We start from the raw sequence: 18469 nt of genomic DNA, 5'->3' as shown, positions 1-18469 counted from the left end.
ATTTCAAGCTGCTACTAGCAGCTTGACAAAACAGCATAAGAAGAGATCACTAAGTGCCACTCGGTACTTCTGCCAACCACACGCCATATCCTTGGGCTTCACTTGATGTGAGAGCTGATTTGGCTCTCAGGAAAGGATGGTGTAGTGTGCTAGCTTGGGTTTACGAAAACCATTTGAGCAGCAGGAGCTGTGAGACGGGACCTGATGGATGGAAGCAGAGGGGCACAGGAAAACCAATCTGCAGCACTGCTGCTCTAGGAGGAAGCTCTGGAGGAGGAAGCAGCCAGAGGAGGGCGTTCTCATTAGCACCTGCACCACCATCGCTTTACATCCAGAGCCCCCAAATCCCCCCAGCTCACCACTTGGCCAACGTGTTCTCCTGCACAGCCGCGTACGACCCAAAGCGGTGCTCGGTGAGGAAATCCTTGCCGTGTTTCCGAATGAACTCATCTATTCCCTGCCTCCACCACTGGGCATGCCTGTAGCTGGTGCACTTCAAAATCAGTGACCTGTAAGAGAGACACACAGGGCACCCTGCTTTCATTGGGCTGCTTCTCCCCGTCTGCATGGTGCTAGATGCACCTCTGTCCGTCATGTTTTATTAATGCCACAAGTGAGGAGCAGCAAGAGTCTTTGCTTTGTTGTTTTGTTTGCAAAGGAATACATCAGCGTTGCTTTGACAATAATAAAGGGAGATGCCACTGACTCCTTAAAAATAATAAAAGCAAAGAAAAAAGCGTCTGGCTAAGCCCAGATTTCTTACCTAGAGAGATTGTCTATCTGCAAGCCGTACTTTGTTTCTGTTTCTTTCTGGCCTATCTTGATGCTGAATTCCTTATCCACCAGCAGGACGAAGGAAATGGCCCCCGAGTCTGGCTTCATGTAGAGCAGGAAGGAGTCCTTCACCACCAGCCACCTGTGGGGCACAGGAGCTTGGCATCACATCCCTCAAACACTGCCAGAAAACCCCAGTAACGTGAGAAGGCTTTCCAAACAAGCGTGCATTGCTCACCATGGGAAGGAAAGCATTTAACCAAAAGTAGTCATTAGGAGAGCAGAAAAGCCCAAGTGCACATTTTATGAACTTAGGTCATAAGTCTGAATCCAATAAAAGACTTCCAGAGCAACTTGCGTGCTACTTTTTATAGAGGTCTTTGGAAAGGCAGCATCTGACATAACAGAACCAGTGAGGCAAACATCCCAGCCAGGCGAAGGGAGGGCTCCTTTCAACCCAGATCTCCACTCAGGCTGTATGCCCTACCTATAAGCAATACTGGAACTGCCTGACGTCTCCAAAACGAATTACCATAGAATCATTAAGGCTGGAAAAGACCTCTAAGAACCCCAAGCCCAACCCCAGCCCATCCCTCCATGCTCACTGCCCACGTCCCTCAGTGCCACATCCTCATGGCTCCAGAGGACCTCCAGGGACGGTACCTGCACCGCTCCCTGGGCAGCTGTACTAATGCCTCACATTGCTTTGGAAGCTAACATCACTTTCGCTCCTATCAGAACATACAAACAAGGCATTTTGGACAGCCTTCATTGCCAAGCAACAGGCACTCTGCTAGAAGCACGTGATGAAAGATGACCTGCAGGTTTTACATAAATACCACAGCCTGAAGGCAACTCTGGGAAAAATGTTTTTGCTGCAAATGGCATTTCTAATTTTTCTCCCCGTGCCGCGTAGCTGGGGTAACCGGCCCCCTCTGTCCCACACAGGTCTCCATCATGAGACCTCCGCCTCATTCTTGTGCATACACAGAAACACACACAGCAACAGAACGCACTGCAAAAACGTGAGAGTTCTGCTACCCTTAGTAACAGTCCCAGCCCCCCCGATACTTCCAAATCTCATTATTTGCCTTTGCTTTCAGTGCCACGAGGTGATCGAGCATCACCCATCATTTGGTGCCAAAATGCCCTCCCTTCCTCTCCCCAAAGTCCCATAACCCCACTCCCAAGCATCCCTGCTGTGTATGGATTCCAGTATGTGCACTTCTCATTTCCCCAGGCAGCTCTCCATGGAATCACTCTGCCATCCTCCTCCACGTTCCTTTCCATTGCCCCACGGCCATAATGTGCCCAACCTACTATAACAGGGGAAACTAATTTGGGGTATGGAAAATCCAACACCTGCAGCAAAGCAGATTATGACCCAAAGAGACGAAAAAGAGAAATTTAGCAAGAGAGAAGGACAAGGATGGGCAGTGCAGGCTGGTGACGAAACGCTTGCAGAGCTGTAAGAAATAAGCTGTTAGGTTTTACAGTGCTTCCAACACATTTTGAAAAGCAATTGCAAAGCTGAGTCTTGGAGCCTGCTGCAAACCTAGCATTTAAAAGGGAGAAAAACAGCCAAAACTACACCTTCACACTACTGTGAGAAGATAGAGGAGAAATAAATTATGGGGCATGCTGCCTATTTCAGTACTTTCCTCCTTTTATCCAACAAGACCTAGAGGATTTATTTGAGAATGCATTCTCTATTTGTGAAATCCGTGAAATTATTTGTAGGAGCCAGACATAGATGTAAGTTCTTCCTACCATCATCTGTAGGATTTGAACAAATCCTCCCTGGCAGTATTACTGCACTTAATGATTTGACCTGGCAGGTCATCTCCTTGTGAAATCACTATGGATAACTCCTGTAAAACTGTTTGAAGTAATACTGGCAAGACTACAAAGAAATAGGACATCTCCTTCATATGAACACAGCAGCTTTTAAGATCATAGAAGCACAGAATCACAGAATGGCGTGGGTTGGAAGGGATCTCTAAGACCACCTACTTCCAGCCCCCACCACAGGCAGGGCTACCAGCCACCAGCTCAGGCAGTAGACCAGGCTGCCCAGGGCCCCATCCGACCTGGCCTCAAACACCTCCAGGGATGGGGAAACCACCAGGCATGGGTAGCAGCAAAGCACAGGAGAGGAGCCCTCAGCTCTGCCACCCCTCAGCCCGCAGTACCTCTTGGACCAGCGGTAGCACATCCTGCCCTGACCACAGCAGTTCAGGCCAGGTATGCGGTGGCCCCCGGAGCGCTTCATCACCAGCCCTTCCCTGCAAGGACACAAACATAGTCAGGACAGATGACAGGGCTCACCCTGGGTGCCCTCCGTGCCGCTTCAGAGCCCACCCAAGGGATGGCTCCTGGCACCTCCAGCCTGGCCTGAGCAGCCCTGCACCACCACCCAAAAGGCCAGAAGAAGGGCAAAAACAGCTCCCCAAAGGAAGCAATGCAGATGTAAGAAATAAAAGGCCCCATTTCATGCAATCATGGGATCATTAAGGTTGGAATAAACCTCCAAGACGACCAAGCTCAACCCCAACCCATCCCACCAAGCCCACTACCCATGTCCCTCAATGTAATATCTCCACAGCTCTGGAACACCTCCAGGGATGGTGCCTTCACCACTTCCCAGTGTTTCACAGTGCAGGCACATAAACATGCAGGCAGACAGGTTGTGGGGAGGGGAGGAAAGCAACCCCATGACCCAGCTGGTGAGCTGCAGCCCACGTCTTGCAAAGCAGCCCACACTGAGGCTATTTCCCAAACTGGTAGCACTTCTGTCTGAACACTGATGCATTTTTATATCCATATGGTAAAATATTCCCCAGTGAGTTGTTAGTGAGGAAGGAAAGCTATGAATGTGAACACTGTAGAGCCATGTTCTTGGTTAACTGTAGCTTACAAAAAAACAGCTCACAACTCACATGCCCTTTGGTCCCAGGTCGTGGATGAACGACAGCTGACTTACTCCAATGAACTCCATCTGGGGAAAGACACAAAATAGTTTTGCTTCACCTTGTCACCAAGACAGAACCCACAGAGGAGCCTGAGCAAAAGTCACCACTGTAACTTCAGCATCCTCAGGAAGATCACAGAAAAACTGCAAAGGGAATGAGCATTCATCTCTGGGGCTGGAAGCCCCTAATTTCCTTCCAGTCCCCTACACCACCACCACACACCATTCTGGGGCTCAGCTCCTCAAACCAAGACCTAAACAGAACACTCTTGCTCAGCCTCCACTCCACCACACCATGGCCCCGTGCACCCCCATGAGCCAAACACCCACAGTGCAGGTGTGGTGGGGCAGGAGAAGAGTGAAACAGGGTATTATGGAACAGCGTTCAGCATGTTCTCCACTTCTGCTGATCTGTGCAGCCCGAGATGAGCCAAAGGTCCCGCCACCAGGTGCATCAGCAAACCTCAGATTTGAGTCACCTGCCTCCGCCCGGCTCCTCCTGCTTCAGCGGGGAGAACGCTGAATGCATTCAGCGGAGGAATGCAAAGATAAGCAAAGCTGGTGAGAAAGGACAGCATGACTACATAACATTCAAGTTTAAAAATAGGACACCCTGCGATTTGGAGCGAGTTGGCTTTTCTTGGCACAGCGGGACGTCCCTGCCTGTCTGCTGGCCCCGGCCCTGCAGTGGACAGAAACATCTCTGGGCATCCCAAGCTTACTGATATCCTAACAGCCATGGAGGCCCTCCAAGGTCCCTCTCTGCACATGGGCACCCATCTCAGGGCCTTCGCTTGCAAAATCTGATTCCACAGAGGAGTTAAACTGGGTGGAACCACAAGCTTTGCAAAGCTTTGAAAACATGAAGTGTAACAAAGAATATCAGCAAACCTGAGACATAAGCCTGTCCTGCAGTCACAGTGGGACTGACTCAGGCCCCATCCCCACCGTGCCCAGCGCTGCCCCAGATTGCAGCAGGATCACAGAACATTTCCTTCTCCCTGCTCTTCCCTCTGGGACGTTTCCAAACTCCTCACCCCATCTGTAAGGTCAGGAGAAGGACAAAGGATCTGTTGTTCTCCCAGTAGCCCAAGGACATGAAGCAACCTCCATTCAGCAGAACCAAATTTATGCCCTCATTCTCTGCTGATTTCAGCCTATTTCAAACAGGGACTAGGACAAACTATTCCATGGTTTTACTGCCCATCTTCATATCAGTATTCTCACTGGGAAATGGGCTCTGGGAAAGTACCGGCTGTGAGCAGTGAACACCTCCATCCATTTCTGCAGTGACATGCAGAACAAGACAAGGAGTGTGTGAAAGCCCAGGGCATGCCATAAGCTCTTAGAGGAGTTCCTAAGCAGAATTTCAGGCTGGTTCCTTGCCTAGAAACCAATTTCCACTCCTTCAGAAAGCGGCTGGCATTCCCACCAGACAGATCAGAAAACTGGCCATCTCCCTCCCATTACTCACACTGAAAACAATGCTGCACATAAGTGTCAAAACCCTTTGAAAACGTTGGCTGTGAGCAGAGAAACAACGATCCCTGAAGGAGGAGGAGAAAAACGAGGAGGAGAAATTTATAGAATCACTACGGTTGGACCACCAAGCCCAATCCCAACTCATCCCCCATGCCAACTGCCCATGTCCCTCAGTGCCACATCTCCAGGGCTCCGGAACACCTCCAGATGACTCCATCACTCCTTGGGCAGCCTGTGTCAATGCACCAACACTATTTTGGAGAAGGAATGTGTCCTGATATCCAACCTGAACCTTTTCTGGCACAGCTTGAGGCCATTCCCTCTCACCCTATCGAAATTCCTCGCTCTTCACCCATGCAGTTAGATGCGCTTCAGCAACAAGCAAGACTGGGGCTCGGTTTGCAAACTAATCTCATCACTTCCAAGCAGGATTCCTCAGCACAGTGGAAAATAACCGATCGGGTGGTTTATTGTCACTCATACTGCATCAGCTAGCTGTACTGTTACAGAGCATCGCAGCAGCGGTGCTCAGAACACGGAGGAGCAGTGCTGGATTCCTGCGCTGCCTGCGGGGAGCGGTCCTGCTCCGGTTTCCGAGCAGCGTGCAGCAGAGTATTTCAAGTATGAGATGGGAGCTGAGAGAACGCAGACTCAACGGCATCGTTGCAGAGATACAAAATAATAAAAACAAAAGCCCAGACACAAGCCATCAGCTACGGAAAGACAAGCAGCCAAAGGTGGGGAAGCACTGCAAGGCGCACGAGCCGTGGTCACAGCCACCCCTGCCATGTTGAGAGTGACCAATGTATTTATGGCAAACTTTCTATAGCGTCTGCATTTCAGAAGGAGTTTGGCAGCTCCACTCTGCTTTTTCCACTTAGATGCTTGGTTTTTTTTTAATTTAGTGGGCCAAAGCAACAGCATAAACAGTTGATTAACAGCTGTGACTAGCAATAAAATGGGATCACAGCACTGCTCAGAATTAAATTGTTCAGCAACAAGATGACAGCTCTTTCTTACACAGAAAATTGGCTTCTGATAAGCCTAAATTCAAAAAGAAAAAGCCACACAGAAACCCCAAAACATTACACATGCTACAGCCCAATAACCAGAACCATGGAAGGATCACAGGGCACTGGTTCAACCAAAGCCATTTCTGCTTCAGCTCAGGCATCCTCCAATCATAGAATCATAGGTTGGAAAAGGCCTCTAAGATCATCTAGTCCCACTCTCAGCTATTGCAGTTAACATAAAAAATGATGTAAACACCCAATTAATATATATATTTGTTAATACTGAATGCAAACAAGCCCACAGGTCCTGTTTCCCAACCTATCTGGGCTTCCTTTCCTCCGTTTCCAGTTCCCAGAAATAGGTGTGGACAGCTAACACGTTTGGATTCCCACAACTTTTATTTTAATGGTAATTGTCTTTAAGCACTTCTACTCAGAAGAACTACAAAAAGCCTTCAGGAAGGGATATTAGATATGAAATTGAATCACAATTCACAGAGCCAAAAGGGGGGAAGGGAAGGGAAGGGAAGGGAAGGGAAGGGAAGGGAAGGGAAGGGAAGGGAAGGGAAGGGAAGGGAAGGGAAGGGAAGGGAAGGGAAGGGAAGGGAAGGGGAGGGGAGGGGAGGGGAGGGGAGGGGAGGGGAGGGGAGGGGAGGGGAGGGGAGGGGAGGGGAGGGGAGGGGAGGGGAGGGGAGGGGAGGGGAGGGGAGGGAAGGGAAGGGAAGGGAAGGGAAGGGAAGGGAAGGGAAGGGAAGGGAAGGGAAGGGAAGGGAAGGGAAGGGAAGGGAAGGGAAGGGAAGGGAAGGGAAGGGAAGGGAAGGGAAGGGAAGGGAAGGGAAGGGAAGGGAAGGGAAGGGAAGGGAAGGGAAGGGAAGGGAAGGGAAGGGAAGGGAAGGGAAGGGAAGGGAAGGGAAGGGAAGGGAAGGGAAGGGAAGGGAAGGGGATAATAAATAGGTCTGATTCTCAACCCAATGGGGACTTGGTGTCTGCAAAACAATAACTACCCAACCTGCAGCCAGAATACTCCCAGGGCATGGCATAAACTTCAGGACACAGCATGGAAAGCAGAAGTGAGAATTAATCAAATTGCACAAATTAGAAGGGTTCTGTACAAGAAGCAAGAGCTGCACATCATGCTGGGCTCAGCTTGCCTTTGCCACTCCACTTTACCAAGAATTTAGGAATTACAGAAACCCTTGGCAGCTCAATAGGAGGAACTGCAGAGCCAAAGTGCTCCGAGCTGCAAACAGGGGCAGCATTCTCCAGACTCCGGGCAGAGACTTCTCAACCACAGAGAGCAAAGTGCTCATTTTGTTCTAAGGAGGACAAATTCAGTTCCAAGGAAAAAACCACAAACCTACAATTTAGCATCGAGACAGAGAATGGTGGAGGTTTGTTTTGGTTTCTTTTGTTTAAAGGAAACATTTTGCTCCCTGTGCTTTCTCCCAGCGCAGGACCACTGCCCTTAGCAGCAAAGTGAATGTTTCACTGCAGCCAAATCCAACACGAGCCAACAACCAGAGAGGTTCTATGCACGGTGACATGTGGCTCTGTGGCCGGGGACAGAGGAGCACTCTGCACAGGAGGGGCAGCTCACGGCATCCCAGGCAGGGACCACCCATCCCCCCATCCCAGTCTCGTCACACGCAGCTTCACATGTGCAGAAATCCTGCAAAGTATTCCGACAAGCAATGCCTAATCTGACAAGAGGGATAAATACTGTAGAATAACTCTCCCCCGCTCTGCATATGCTGCTGATCAAAATTGCCAAGTTAGCCCAACATTGCCTTGAGAACGAAAGATGACTGTTTGCCATGTGCAGATTGCAACTGCTCTGCTGCTCGTCCCCAAAAGAACCCGCACAAAGCCCTGCTCTTTGCCCCGGTGCCAAATGGCTGCCTGAGCTCCCTGCAAAGCCAGAAGCTTGCAAATGACTTCCAGAGCAGCACCTCTCCCCAGCTAGCAAAAAGAAATGAAGAACAAGGTCCTTCGGGTGCCCTAAGTTGAGGCTGTATCTCTGCCTCGTTACAGCAGTGACCTCCAGCACTCAGCCTCGCGCTCTTCCCCTCTGGTTTTCGCCATATCTCATCCATGCCACAGTGATCAGCAGAGTCCAAACCACTGCCAGATGGTTATTAAGCGGTATTCTTTCAGCAGGTTCAACACGTGAAAAGAGAGAGAATGCCCTGTTGCCATTGAAGTGCACTGATTTCTACTCACCGTTCCATGGTAGTTCCTGTACATGGGCATCTTTAGGATCTTTGACAGGTAGTCTTCCAGCTGTTTCTACAATTCAAACATTGAAACTTTAGAAAGGATGCAGGCATTTGCATGAAAAAAAAAACCCAACAATAAGAAATCCAACTGTCTGATATTGGGAAGCAATCAAGAAATCAGACACTCTTCAGCTTGAATGGATAAATGAATGCGTTGTTATGTGTTCAGTGGGGATTAGAGCTCAGTGGCACAACAACCTGACTGCAGGTTGGTTCCCATGCACTGCATCTCCCCCCCAGCTGACCTGTTGCTTGGCATTGCAATTTCAGAGGTCATTTTTCTTGCCCGAGTGCAAGTTTCAGAGCTGCTGTAAACACAAAACCAGTCTCCTGTGCTTCTGGCCTGTATGTAATAGTTTCATAGGAAAATTCAGCCCCAGATGTAACCGAGAGTGCCTATTCAGCACTGTGCCAAGTTAATGGGGTGACGTGGGGAACACAGTGACCACTCTGCCCCGTCCCTGGGCCACCAAGGAGAACCTGTTCTGCCCATCCCAGCAGAGAAGTGGAGAGAAAATCTCTTCACCCTGGTGGGAACTGGGCGAAGAAGAGCTTACGTGTGTGCCTGCGTCCTACAGTGCCAACCACAAAGAACCAGATGCCATTCAGACCGCTGTGCTTTGCAGCACTGGCATCCTAGCACATGATGCTCCCAAGCGTGCAGCAGGGACGTACATCCCCTTGGTAAACAGTGTGGCACTGCAACAAGGAAGACAAGAGCCTAAATTTTTTTTTAAGTAGGATGGATAGAATTGAGGAAACCTTTCTCTTCCTCTTTTAAAGCTACAACTTGACGCAGAGTGGTGAGGCGGGTGCAGCAGGGTGGGTTATCTGCACAGCCACGGGACACAGCCCCTTGGGTGTCGGTGGCACAGAGCCCAGGAGGGAGCAGCCAGCAGGAAGGGGAAAAGGAAGGGGTGAAGGAAGATGCCTTTCCAGGCTTGCTTGTGCAAACAGCAAAGCCGCAGAGGAGAGGTAGGCAGACACCCACCTGCTTCACGGCGGGGCCCATCTGTTCACATCTGATGAAGTTACAGGGAACACGTGTGCCTTGGCTAAAATTACCCATTTCAGCATCGAGAGCCTGACTACCATCTCCTCTTTCAGATGGGGACAGACTGAAATCACTCAGATTTTGATGGCCGCGGGGCTGCCTTCATTGTGCAACCCGACCCTACGAGCCGCCTCTTCTATCTATAAACTGCAGCAGGTGGGAGCAGGGGGACCGTCATCCTGGGCATCATGGGTTAACTCAACCACAAGGAGTCCCTGCCCCTTTCGAACCCAGAGAGCAGCAGCATCCTCTTTGCACGGAGGAGGATTTAGCACGCCAGCAGCCCCTGGAGTCCCCCAGCACTCACCCTGCGGCTGGAGAAGTGCTCCTCCCGCACCGTGCTCTCGGCTGTGTGTGGAAGGCTGGGCATCTGCCGTGGCTCTCCCCTCTTGATGGATTGTCTTCTCACCGTGTGGCTGCGAGGAATCACAAAGCACAGCGTCAAGCCTAAGTGTGTGCATCACCATCACGCCTCGATGCAGAAGCACACCTTGATGCAGAACCACCCTTCTCACGCAAGGCTTTTGCTTTTCCCAGAAAAACCTCCCCAAACCCACAGAGAGATGGCTGGGCAGGAAAGCAAAGAAAGGTATTTGAGACTCGTTTAGGAAGCTGGCCACACACACGCACCTCCTGGTGGGGATGGGGATGCGCACAAAGGCTTTGTAGCGCAGCAGCTCCCGGTGGAACTCCTGGAAGTGCCTGAACTTCCTCTTCACGTGCCATGTGAACTCCCCGTGGGTCAGCTCGATGGTGTACACGTTGAGGCTTGGGACCTGTGCAGGAGGACAACGCAGATCAGCCCTCCCGCAGCCGCTCGCAGAGCCCTTGCTGTGTTCTCAGGAGCATTAGGTTGTAAAAGCAGATGGGAAACCTTCCCTCCCGAGCGCACCCAGGGTTCACCTGCAAACAGCATTTTAATAAAGCTGTATGGAAACAGAACGGCATTCCTGGCAGGTGGGTTCTGACCTTCTTGGTGGAAGTGAAGCGCTCCACCTCCAGCACACGCACACGCACGGGGCATCCCGTCAGGTAGGTCTGCGTGCCCGGCTCCTTGAATCCACGGGTGTGATAGATGGCAGAGAAGGGGATGCACGCTGCAAGGAGCACACAACCTGTTAGCACATGTCAGATGGACTGAGTGCAGCACTGCAGGGACGCTGGGCTCTTACACGTGCAGGGTGACTGATAACTCACCGGTACCTTTGGGATCACTCAGCACCTCCGAGTCGACCTCCTCGCCGTCGACGTGCAGCTCGCGGGTGTCCAGGCTCTCAATGATGTTGCTCATGTCTGCAGCAATCCTCTTCAGTGCTGAAGCAGCTGCATGGCCCTCGTGCTTCAGGGACATCTCAGAGCGGCGCACGTTGGAGCCACGGGGGGCTGGGGAGGAAGGAGCAGAAGGAGCGGGGCTGTCATTGCCACCTCCAACACCTCGACGCGGGATGACATTCACCCCAACCACTCCCATCACTGCCACCTCCAACACCTCAACACAGCACCGAGTTTGCCCCATCGCCACCTGCAATGCCTCAATGCGGGATTCAGACTTCCTTTATCCCCGTGCACCTTACTCCCCTGGCATCCAAAAAGGTCTCCTTGGCCTTTGTTCTGCTGAGCAATAAATGTCACAGCTTGGCAGCACTGCTGAAAAAATACGGGCAGGACAGCGTGGCAACACTCCCCAGAAGCCAGAGCATTTCTGCTTCTGTGAAAGAAGCAGTGTGAAAGAATGAGCTCTTTAAAAACATTTGCAACACTTCTGATGTTAAGTTCTGCAAAGAACACTGCAGTTGTTGGTGAGTGAGCTCCACAGAGCAAGCTGGGCATGCTGTAATTAGGAAATAATGTAACGTTTTACCAGAGAGAACACTCTTTTTGTTGTTTTCCCTTGGAATAAAAGCACATAATTTTATTATTGCGTAAGGCCAATACCACACCAGGCCCAAACTGTGGTAAAATCATCACAACAAAAAATGCCCATTTGACTAAAATCAGGACAAACTGGGTCGTCTCCCAGCAAGTGAGCTCCCGTGCTGTAGGAGTAGACACAGCACCAGCCCACTGCAGGAGTCACACAAGAGGCCTGCCCAAATAACACAAACCCACCCACAGACCTCTTCCGTCCATGGGTCCATCCATGGAAGAGGTGTTCTCGCTTCACCAAAACCTACAGCACGTTCCCAAAGAAGAGGTTTGCACAAAGCCCGACTCGAGTGCCCTGCAGGAGCCATGCCACGATTTACCCTGGCAGGAAGGCAGCACCCAAACCCCACACGGCTGGTGCTGGACGAAGCCCATGCAGGTGGGAGTGCATGGGGCTGGGTGTGCATCCTCCCCTCCCCGCCGTGCCAGGTACAGCCGTGCTCCTCTCCTCACATCAGCTGACCCAGGTGCTTAATGGATGAACAATTAACCTGGGTGGCAATGCCTATTTGCCCAGAACCACAGTACGGCTGCGTAACTTAAGGATTTATTTCTTTATTATTAGGTTTTTTTTAAAAGCTAAAGTTGTTTCCACAGCTGGCACGGTCGGACCTGAGTCAGCCCCAGCAGCAAGACGCTGCCCTAGAGATTAGAGGCAGATTATGGGCTTCAGAGGAGAAATGAGCCTTGCTATAGCCCAGCCAAAGCCCCAGGAGCCTGAGCAGCAGCTGAGCTAATGGAAGGTACAGAGTGCCCAACTGGGTACAGCTCTGCAATCTGCTCCATCAGGCTGTGCTCAGCCCTGTGTGCAGACACCTCGTACATGCTCAGGGGTGAGCTGAGCAACGTGCCTGGGTTAACATGCAGGCTGCTGGGTGCAAGGCTGGCTGGGAACACATCCCCGGCAACAGCAGAGCAGGAGGGCTGCAGCACAGGGCTAAGGATGGGCAGCAGAACCTGCTGGTATTGCCAGCTTTGGAGGAGGCAATTATATGGAGGATCCAGTGGTAGTGCAAATCACAGAAGGGTGGGGAATAGGACAAAATGAATTAGAAATGAAGTCAGCCCGGATTTGTGCTTTTGCAGCCACCATGGTGGAACTGCAACAAGCTCAGAAACTGATGAGCACCACGCAAACATAGGAAACTGGGACAGCCCCCATTTGGGAAGGAGAAAGCACTTCCAGTAAAAACAGGCACTTCCTGCTGATGCTCTCTCAACTCCCACCCCGGGGTGAGGAACGTGAATCCCTGAGCACTGCCCTGACCTCAGTTCTCACGACATCCCCCCCCTGCACAGAGACCTTGGGGCAGGGTTGCGTGCAATGGCCTCTGTCCCGCAGCCAGCTCTGCCCCTGCACACCTCCCTGTGCAATGCTGCACAGCTCGGCTTGGACTGGGGCAGGGCAGTAAAGTGGGGATAGAAGATGCAGGCACCGAGAGCCCGGGCTGCGTGCCAAGGAAATCCTACGCACGGTGCCCTCAGCAGCTGCTGGCTCTGCCTAGAGATGAAAGGTTCTCCATGTAAACATTGCCCAATTTCTCATATTTTAAACTTGAATTCAGTTTCGGACCACACCTCCATGGAAAAATGCCCTCAGCTCACAGGAGTTCCCTGCAGGGGGTGTTTGTGTGCTGGCAGCCCTGGATCCACACCCGGCACAGAGCAGTGCTGCCATCCCAACTCCCCAGCAGGTGCCGGAGCCCCGCAGAGCACCTGGGAACATCTGTGCTCCAAACCACATCCCCGTACGGAGCAAAACAGGCACACGTTGGTTTTGTTTGCCTGCACGCCCTCCCGCATCACTGAACAAGAAATAAGGCATGGCTGCCATCCTGGGTCGATAAACCGGAGCTGGAGAAGGACCGAAACACGAACTCAAGTCAACAGCAAACAGCATATTCAGGCATGGTCCCAGTCGACACTACTTACCTCTGGCCCAGTCCCAAGAAAAGCAAAATATTTCAAAACAGCTTCCAAAACAATTATTCTCTGACAGCGAATCTCCTTACATTTATCAGCAATAAATACCTCTAAAAGCAGGAGTTAATTAGCACTTCCCGCACTAATGACTGCAGCACAGCCTCTTGCCTCTCCGCTATCGATCTCTGCAGCTCTTCCCTGCCAGGACTGCTGCCAAGCCAGGAGCACACCATGGGGACGCTCAGTGCTGGGAGCCCCAGCAGCAGGGGATGGCAGTTCCCATCAGTAGCATGGATGTCTGCTCAGACCCCCGCTCAGCACTCTGTCCTACGGCTGGGAGCCCGGCCTTTCCCAAGGACTCCTTTTATTTGCTTCTCTAAGCGGTGACACGAAGGGAAAACATCACCGTGGTGCTTGCAGGGGAGCATCGCTGCTGAGCTCACGCTGATGCACGCACCCAGGGCCAGCCCTGAGCCGCAGCAGTTTCCCAACCCCTGGGATGCTCTCGCTGTTGGAGCTGTGTTTCAGCCTTTGCTGGCGATCACAGGAATGCACGTCCCGTGCCCCACCTCGGGCAGCGCCTCCTCCACCAGGAAGCTGACCATTAGGTGCGCATCAGTGACTAACGCTGGCTGTCACCTGGCTGTTGGCCCATGGTTTGGATTCCTGGCGCAGGGATGAGAGGTGCAGCGCTTGGGAGCATTGGCAGACACACAGCTCTTGGCACAGTGTATCAGCTGTATAGAAATCCTACATCTGGAAAGCTTGCCAGGAAGACAGCATGACGCAAAGGATCACAGAGTGACAATGAGCAGAGGCGACCGGGACCGCTGAGTGGGGACGGTGTGCATTTCTGTACCCTTATATATAGCCAAACACGTCATACAAATGCAGGACATATTTCCACTATCTCAACCTATACATCCCATACATCTCCCGAGGCTATTCTGGGTCTTCCAGACCGTAGAGAATTTGGGGGGCCCCGTCTGCAGGAGGGTTTGGGACCCAGCAGAGGAATGCAAACACTCCGAGCTGCACGTAGCAGACACCCGGAGCCGGGCACAGCGAGGGCAGCTGCTCCGGGCTCAGTGTAATGGCATTCCTGTGCCTGCTGCCACTGATGTGTGGCTGAGTGCAAAGGGATCGATCTCCAATAGCTCTGCTCATCCTCTGGCTCCCAGTGAGCAGCGGCACAGCTTTTCTTTGCTCACAGCACAGTTGGAAATCACACACGGAAGTATCCAAAGGTGCTTTGCTGGGTCATTGCCTGCAGGAAACTGTGCTGCAGGACAGTTTGGTTCTATGTGGGGATCACATCAGCACTGCTTGCTCAGCTTTTGGGTCAGCACCTGAGGAACTAAGCTCAGAAAGAGGCAAACTCAGCAGAAAACTGCCACATAGAAAGAAGGAACTTGCAGGAAGGGAATATCAGAAAGAGCTCCCCTGTGTTTCTTTCTTAAATACAACGGAATGCCTGCAAATGTATGCAGCACAGCTCATTTACACACAGCAGCAACACCGACAGCTTCCTTAGAACAAAACAGACGCCTCGGATTTCTTTTGCTCCCTTCCCTCTCCCCATCACGATGGTGCAGGCACTGGGAGATGCTGCCGAACCCCAGCACAGCACACGGGATGCCCGCAGATCCCCATCACCTTATGGCCCTTCCTAGAAGCCATCAGAGCCCCAAGGTTATGACCTGCAAGCTGAGCCCTCCGAGCTCAGTGCGAGATGGAAACCTGCCCACCATCAGCCCCAGGTTAATCGTGTTCTTCCCCCTGTTTTCCATCCCAGCCTCCCGGTGCAGTGATGCTCTCCAGGAGGTTTCTGCAGACAGTTACATTCTTTTTGCACATTAAAAAAAAAAGAAAAAGAAAAGAGAAGAAAGGCTGCTTGGCAGGAAGAAAAGCGATCGGTTTTTTGGGGGAAAAAAGCACCCTGCCAGGGCTCAGACAGCACTCCCATCTCTGGTGCTTTCTGCCAGCGAACAAAACGGCTCATTTGCCACAATTGCTGCCAAAATGTCTTGGGATCCGTCGCACCACACACACTTGAAGGCACCGTGACTCACTGCTACTCCGCACTGGGAGGGCTCACAGCTGGGTGGGACCCCTGCAAAAAATATCAGTTTGCTGGGAACTTCTGTCATGGAAAAACACACTGTAAGGCATCTCCCTGGGGCTACAGGAATAGACATTTAGGAAAAGCGGAACGGGAGACCAAAATATTTCCCTCTGAAAGGACACAGTAGGCACTGCCTACTCTCTGAGTCGCTCCCATCTTCCTTTGACTGCAACGGAGACCTGGGCACGTCTGTATGCTTCATGCAGAGCGGCCAACCGCGCCGTGTAACTGTGCCTCACTCAGATAGAAAGAGACGATGCAGAGCAGACGCTCACAACAGGAGCTGTGTTGGGGGAGGGGGGGGAGGAAGTGAAAGAAGCATTCCAGTTTAAAAAGGTGAACCCTTCTGGAGACGTGTTGGTGGAGCAGCTCCGTGCCGTGTCCATGACCCGTGTGCCCTGAGGCACGGGGAGTGCAGAAAAGCAAGTTCCTGCCCAACGAGATAAGTAGAAACAACAACTGGATGTGAATCATCCACTTGCACAGACTTGGACAGAGCGTGTCACAGAGCTGATCTGTGGGATATTGTCTGCCTCATAGGGCCCTCTGTGTCGCTGCGTGGTGCCGGAGCGCCCCGTCCCCACTGCAACATGGCTGCGTGCTGTGCACTTTCTCTTCTGCTAACTGCCTTCCCAGCACTGCATTGCCTCCTTACTGCACTCTTTCTCCCTACACAGCCCACTCCTTTGGGCTGTGGACCATTTCTTCTGTTAGCTACACCTCCTCTGCCAAGAAGAAAGGATGGAGGACAAGACACTGTTCTTGCACAAAGATAACGAACGCCAACTGGCTGCCTTGCTGTCAGAGGGGAAGCATTGTTTCATTTGCTGGGCTCAGTATGGTCAGTACAGTGCCCCCATAGCACAGACGGAGAGTTCTAAGGCTGCAGAAATGCAACCAAGTGGAGAGCAGTGTGCTGTGGACACCACATATGCCCAACGTGACTCCATGCAGCCACAGGACACTCATCAGGGAGATGCCACCACATCCATGGGGCTGTAATCAGCAATATCCCCATCTAGTCCCACTCTTTGACACGTTTTCAGGCACATGAGCCTGATAAGACCTCAAGACTGTAGGATCATTAAGGTTAGAAAAGACATCTAAGATCCTCAAGTCCAACCCCAAGCCATTCCCCCATGCCTACTGACTATGTCTCTCAGAGCCACATCCCCACAGGTCAAGAACACCTCCAGGGACGGTGACTCCACCACATCCCCAGGCATAGCCATCTTATCTTGGCATTACAAACCTGCATTTTGAGCCCTCTCTCTCTCTGTGGGAGCACTGAGCACCAGCCCCACCTGTAAATCCACAAGTCTGCCTCTTCTTGCTCCCCCAGGCGTGAGAGCAGGGAAGGGACACGTGTCTGCTACCCCCAGACACCAGCTGCCTCCCACTGCTCTGGGCTCCCTGTGCCATGTGGGTGGGAGAGCAGCACGGTGCTTGTTTGGGAGAGAAACACTGGGAACAGAGCTATCCTCCCCCCCAACTCTTTCTTCCCTCCTGCCCCCCTCCAGGCTGCCGGACCAAATACCTGTTAAAATAATATGCATCTGTATGTGATGGGAAAACTTGACCACAGACTGAAACAACAAACCATACCAGCCTTCTTTTTTGTGCAAAGAGGGGTGGGCAGGGTTTGGGGAACGGAAGGGAAAAAGGATGGAAACGTGACGTCCATCAGACAGCCCCAAGAGCACAGGACACAACACAGGCCATCCCACGCACAGTAGGAGCAAGGTGAGGCCGTGCTCTGCTCCTGGTGCTCCTGCATCGGCCACTCCATCAAACTGACACCCACAGCAACTCAAGCCGAGGGCTCAAGTGAGGGTTTCCCTCAAGGAGGACAAACCCAGAAGCCTGTGGGAACCCCCACGACCGATACCCGCTTTATGACGCTATTCCTCGGGAATAAAATGGTGGCAGAGCCAGCAGCGAGCGTGTTCCCCTGATACTTCCTTCCCTGAAGATCTGCTAACTTGCTTTAAACCCATTTCCAGGGAGGGAATATGTGTACCCAGCCAAGTTCAGCTCGTAACTACGTGAGGCACAGCCACACTTCCTCCGTGCACGAAGACGTTTCCCAAATCACTGCTGGAGAACAGCCCTGCTGTAAAACATGGGATCCTTCCCCTGCTGCAGCCACACCTGCGGTCTAAAGAGCACTTCACCAATGACAGGGAATAACAACATCAAGCTGACACAAGCCCTTACAATGGCTATTAAGAAAAGCAGTGCAACTTTCTCGTTCAGACATGTGATTTCAGGATGCTTCCTGAAAGAGCGAAGTCACCAGCGAGGTTCATCCTGCTTTCGTTTTCTTTGTTTCTAACTCTATTTGGATCTTCAGCAGCTGAAGGAAACTGCAGTTCTGATCTCAGGAGACTTCTGGATCTGCAGGAGCTCATGGGACACTGCCTTCTCCTGTCATAGCAACAGCTTCTGAGCACAGAAACCCCCCAAAATCACTCAAGTGGGTCCTTTCCAGCAGGACCACAGCCTGAACGCCCATTTGCAGTAATGATCAAAAAGGAGGATGTTATGTACCCGGACAAAATTAAGCGTGCAGACAGGTGTTGCAGTGAGAAACCCAAGCAGAAAAGTTACACCTTGACAGAAGGACCGTCTGCAGCTCTGAAAGACAGGGAAGGGCAGCCCAGGGCTTCCCAAACTCCAGGCCAGGGCTGAGGCTGCCATGAGCATCCCGAGCGCCGGGGCAGAGCTGCAGCCCCAAAAAACACCTGTGAGCCATCAGCATGAGCTCACGCTGCCAGGTGCCACGGACTCATTTTTGAGCAATTAAAGACTCCTGAAACGGCGTTCCCACTCTCCGAGTAGCAAAAGGAAGCAGCTGGGAAACGTAACACCGTACCAAAACAGTGCTTGTTGCAGCGCTGCGGTGCCGTCCCTCTTCCGAGGAAT

At 51.9% G+C, this 18469-nt stretch overlaps 1 protein-coding gene across 8 annotated transcripts in view; it reads right to left on the bottom strand.

The window, feature by feature from the left end:
- PLD1 (phospholipase D1) overlaps positions 1-18469 on the bottom strand; it is a 47729-nt gene that overhangs the window by 20595 nt on the left and 8665 nt on the right. For 4 of the 8 annotated variants that reach the window (XM_025153470.3, XM_046898600.1, XM_046898602.1 and 1 more), the window contains 9 exons: positions 10774-10953; positions 10540-10685; positions 10201-10346; positions 9878-9986; positions 8461-8526; positions 3714-3772; positions 2967-3059; positions 764-916; positions 360-509 (listed from right to left, as the gene is read on the bottom strand). In XM_025153470.3, the coding sequence (XP_025009238.1) occupies positions 360-509; positions 764-916; positions 2967-3059; positions 3714-3772; positions 8461-8526; positions 9878-9986; positions 10201-10346; positions 10540-10685; positions 10774-10921 (1070 nt within the window). In that variant the 5' untranslated portion in view covers positions 10922-10953. Of the gene's footprint in view, positions 1-359; positions 510-763; positions 917-2966; positions 3060-3713; positions 3773-8460; positions 8527-9877; positions 9987-10200; positions 10347-10539; positions 10686-10767; positions 10954-13428; positions 16187-18469 lie in introns of those variants that run through there. The other 4 variants (XM_046898603.1, XM_422793.8, XM_046898601.1 and 1 more) reach the window with 3 other exon arrangements.

This window comes from Gallus gallus, chromosome 9 (genome assembly GCF_016699485.2).
Source record: "Gallus gallus isolate bGalGal1 chromosome 9, bGalGal1.mat.broiler.GRCg7b, whole genome shotgun sequence".
Classification (NCBI taxonomy): Eukaryota; Metazoa; Chordata; class Aves; order Galliformes; family Phasianidae; genus Gallus; species Gallus gallus.
Note: the sequence above shows the minus strand (reverse complement) of the source record. Positions and strands in the feature narration are given on the sequence as shown.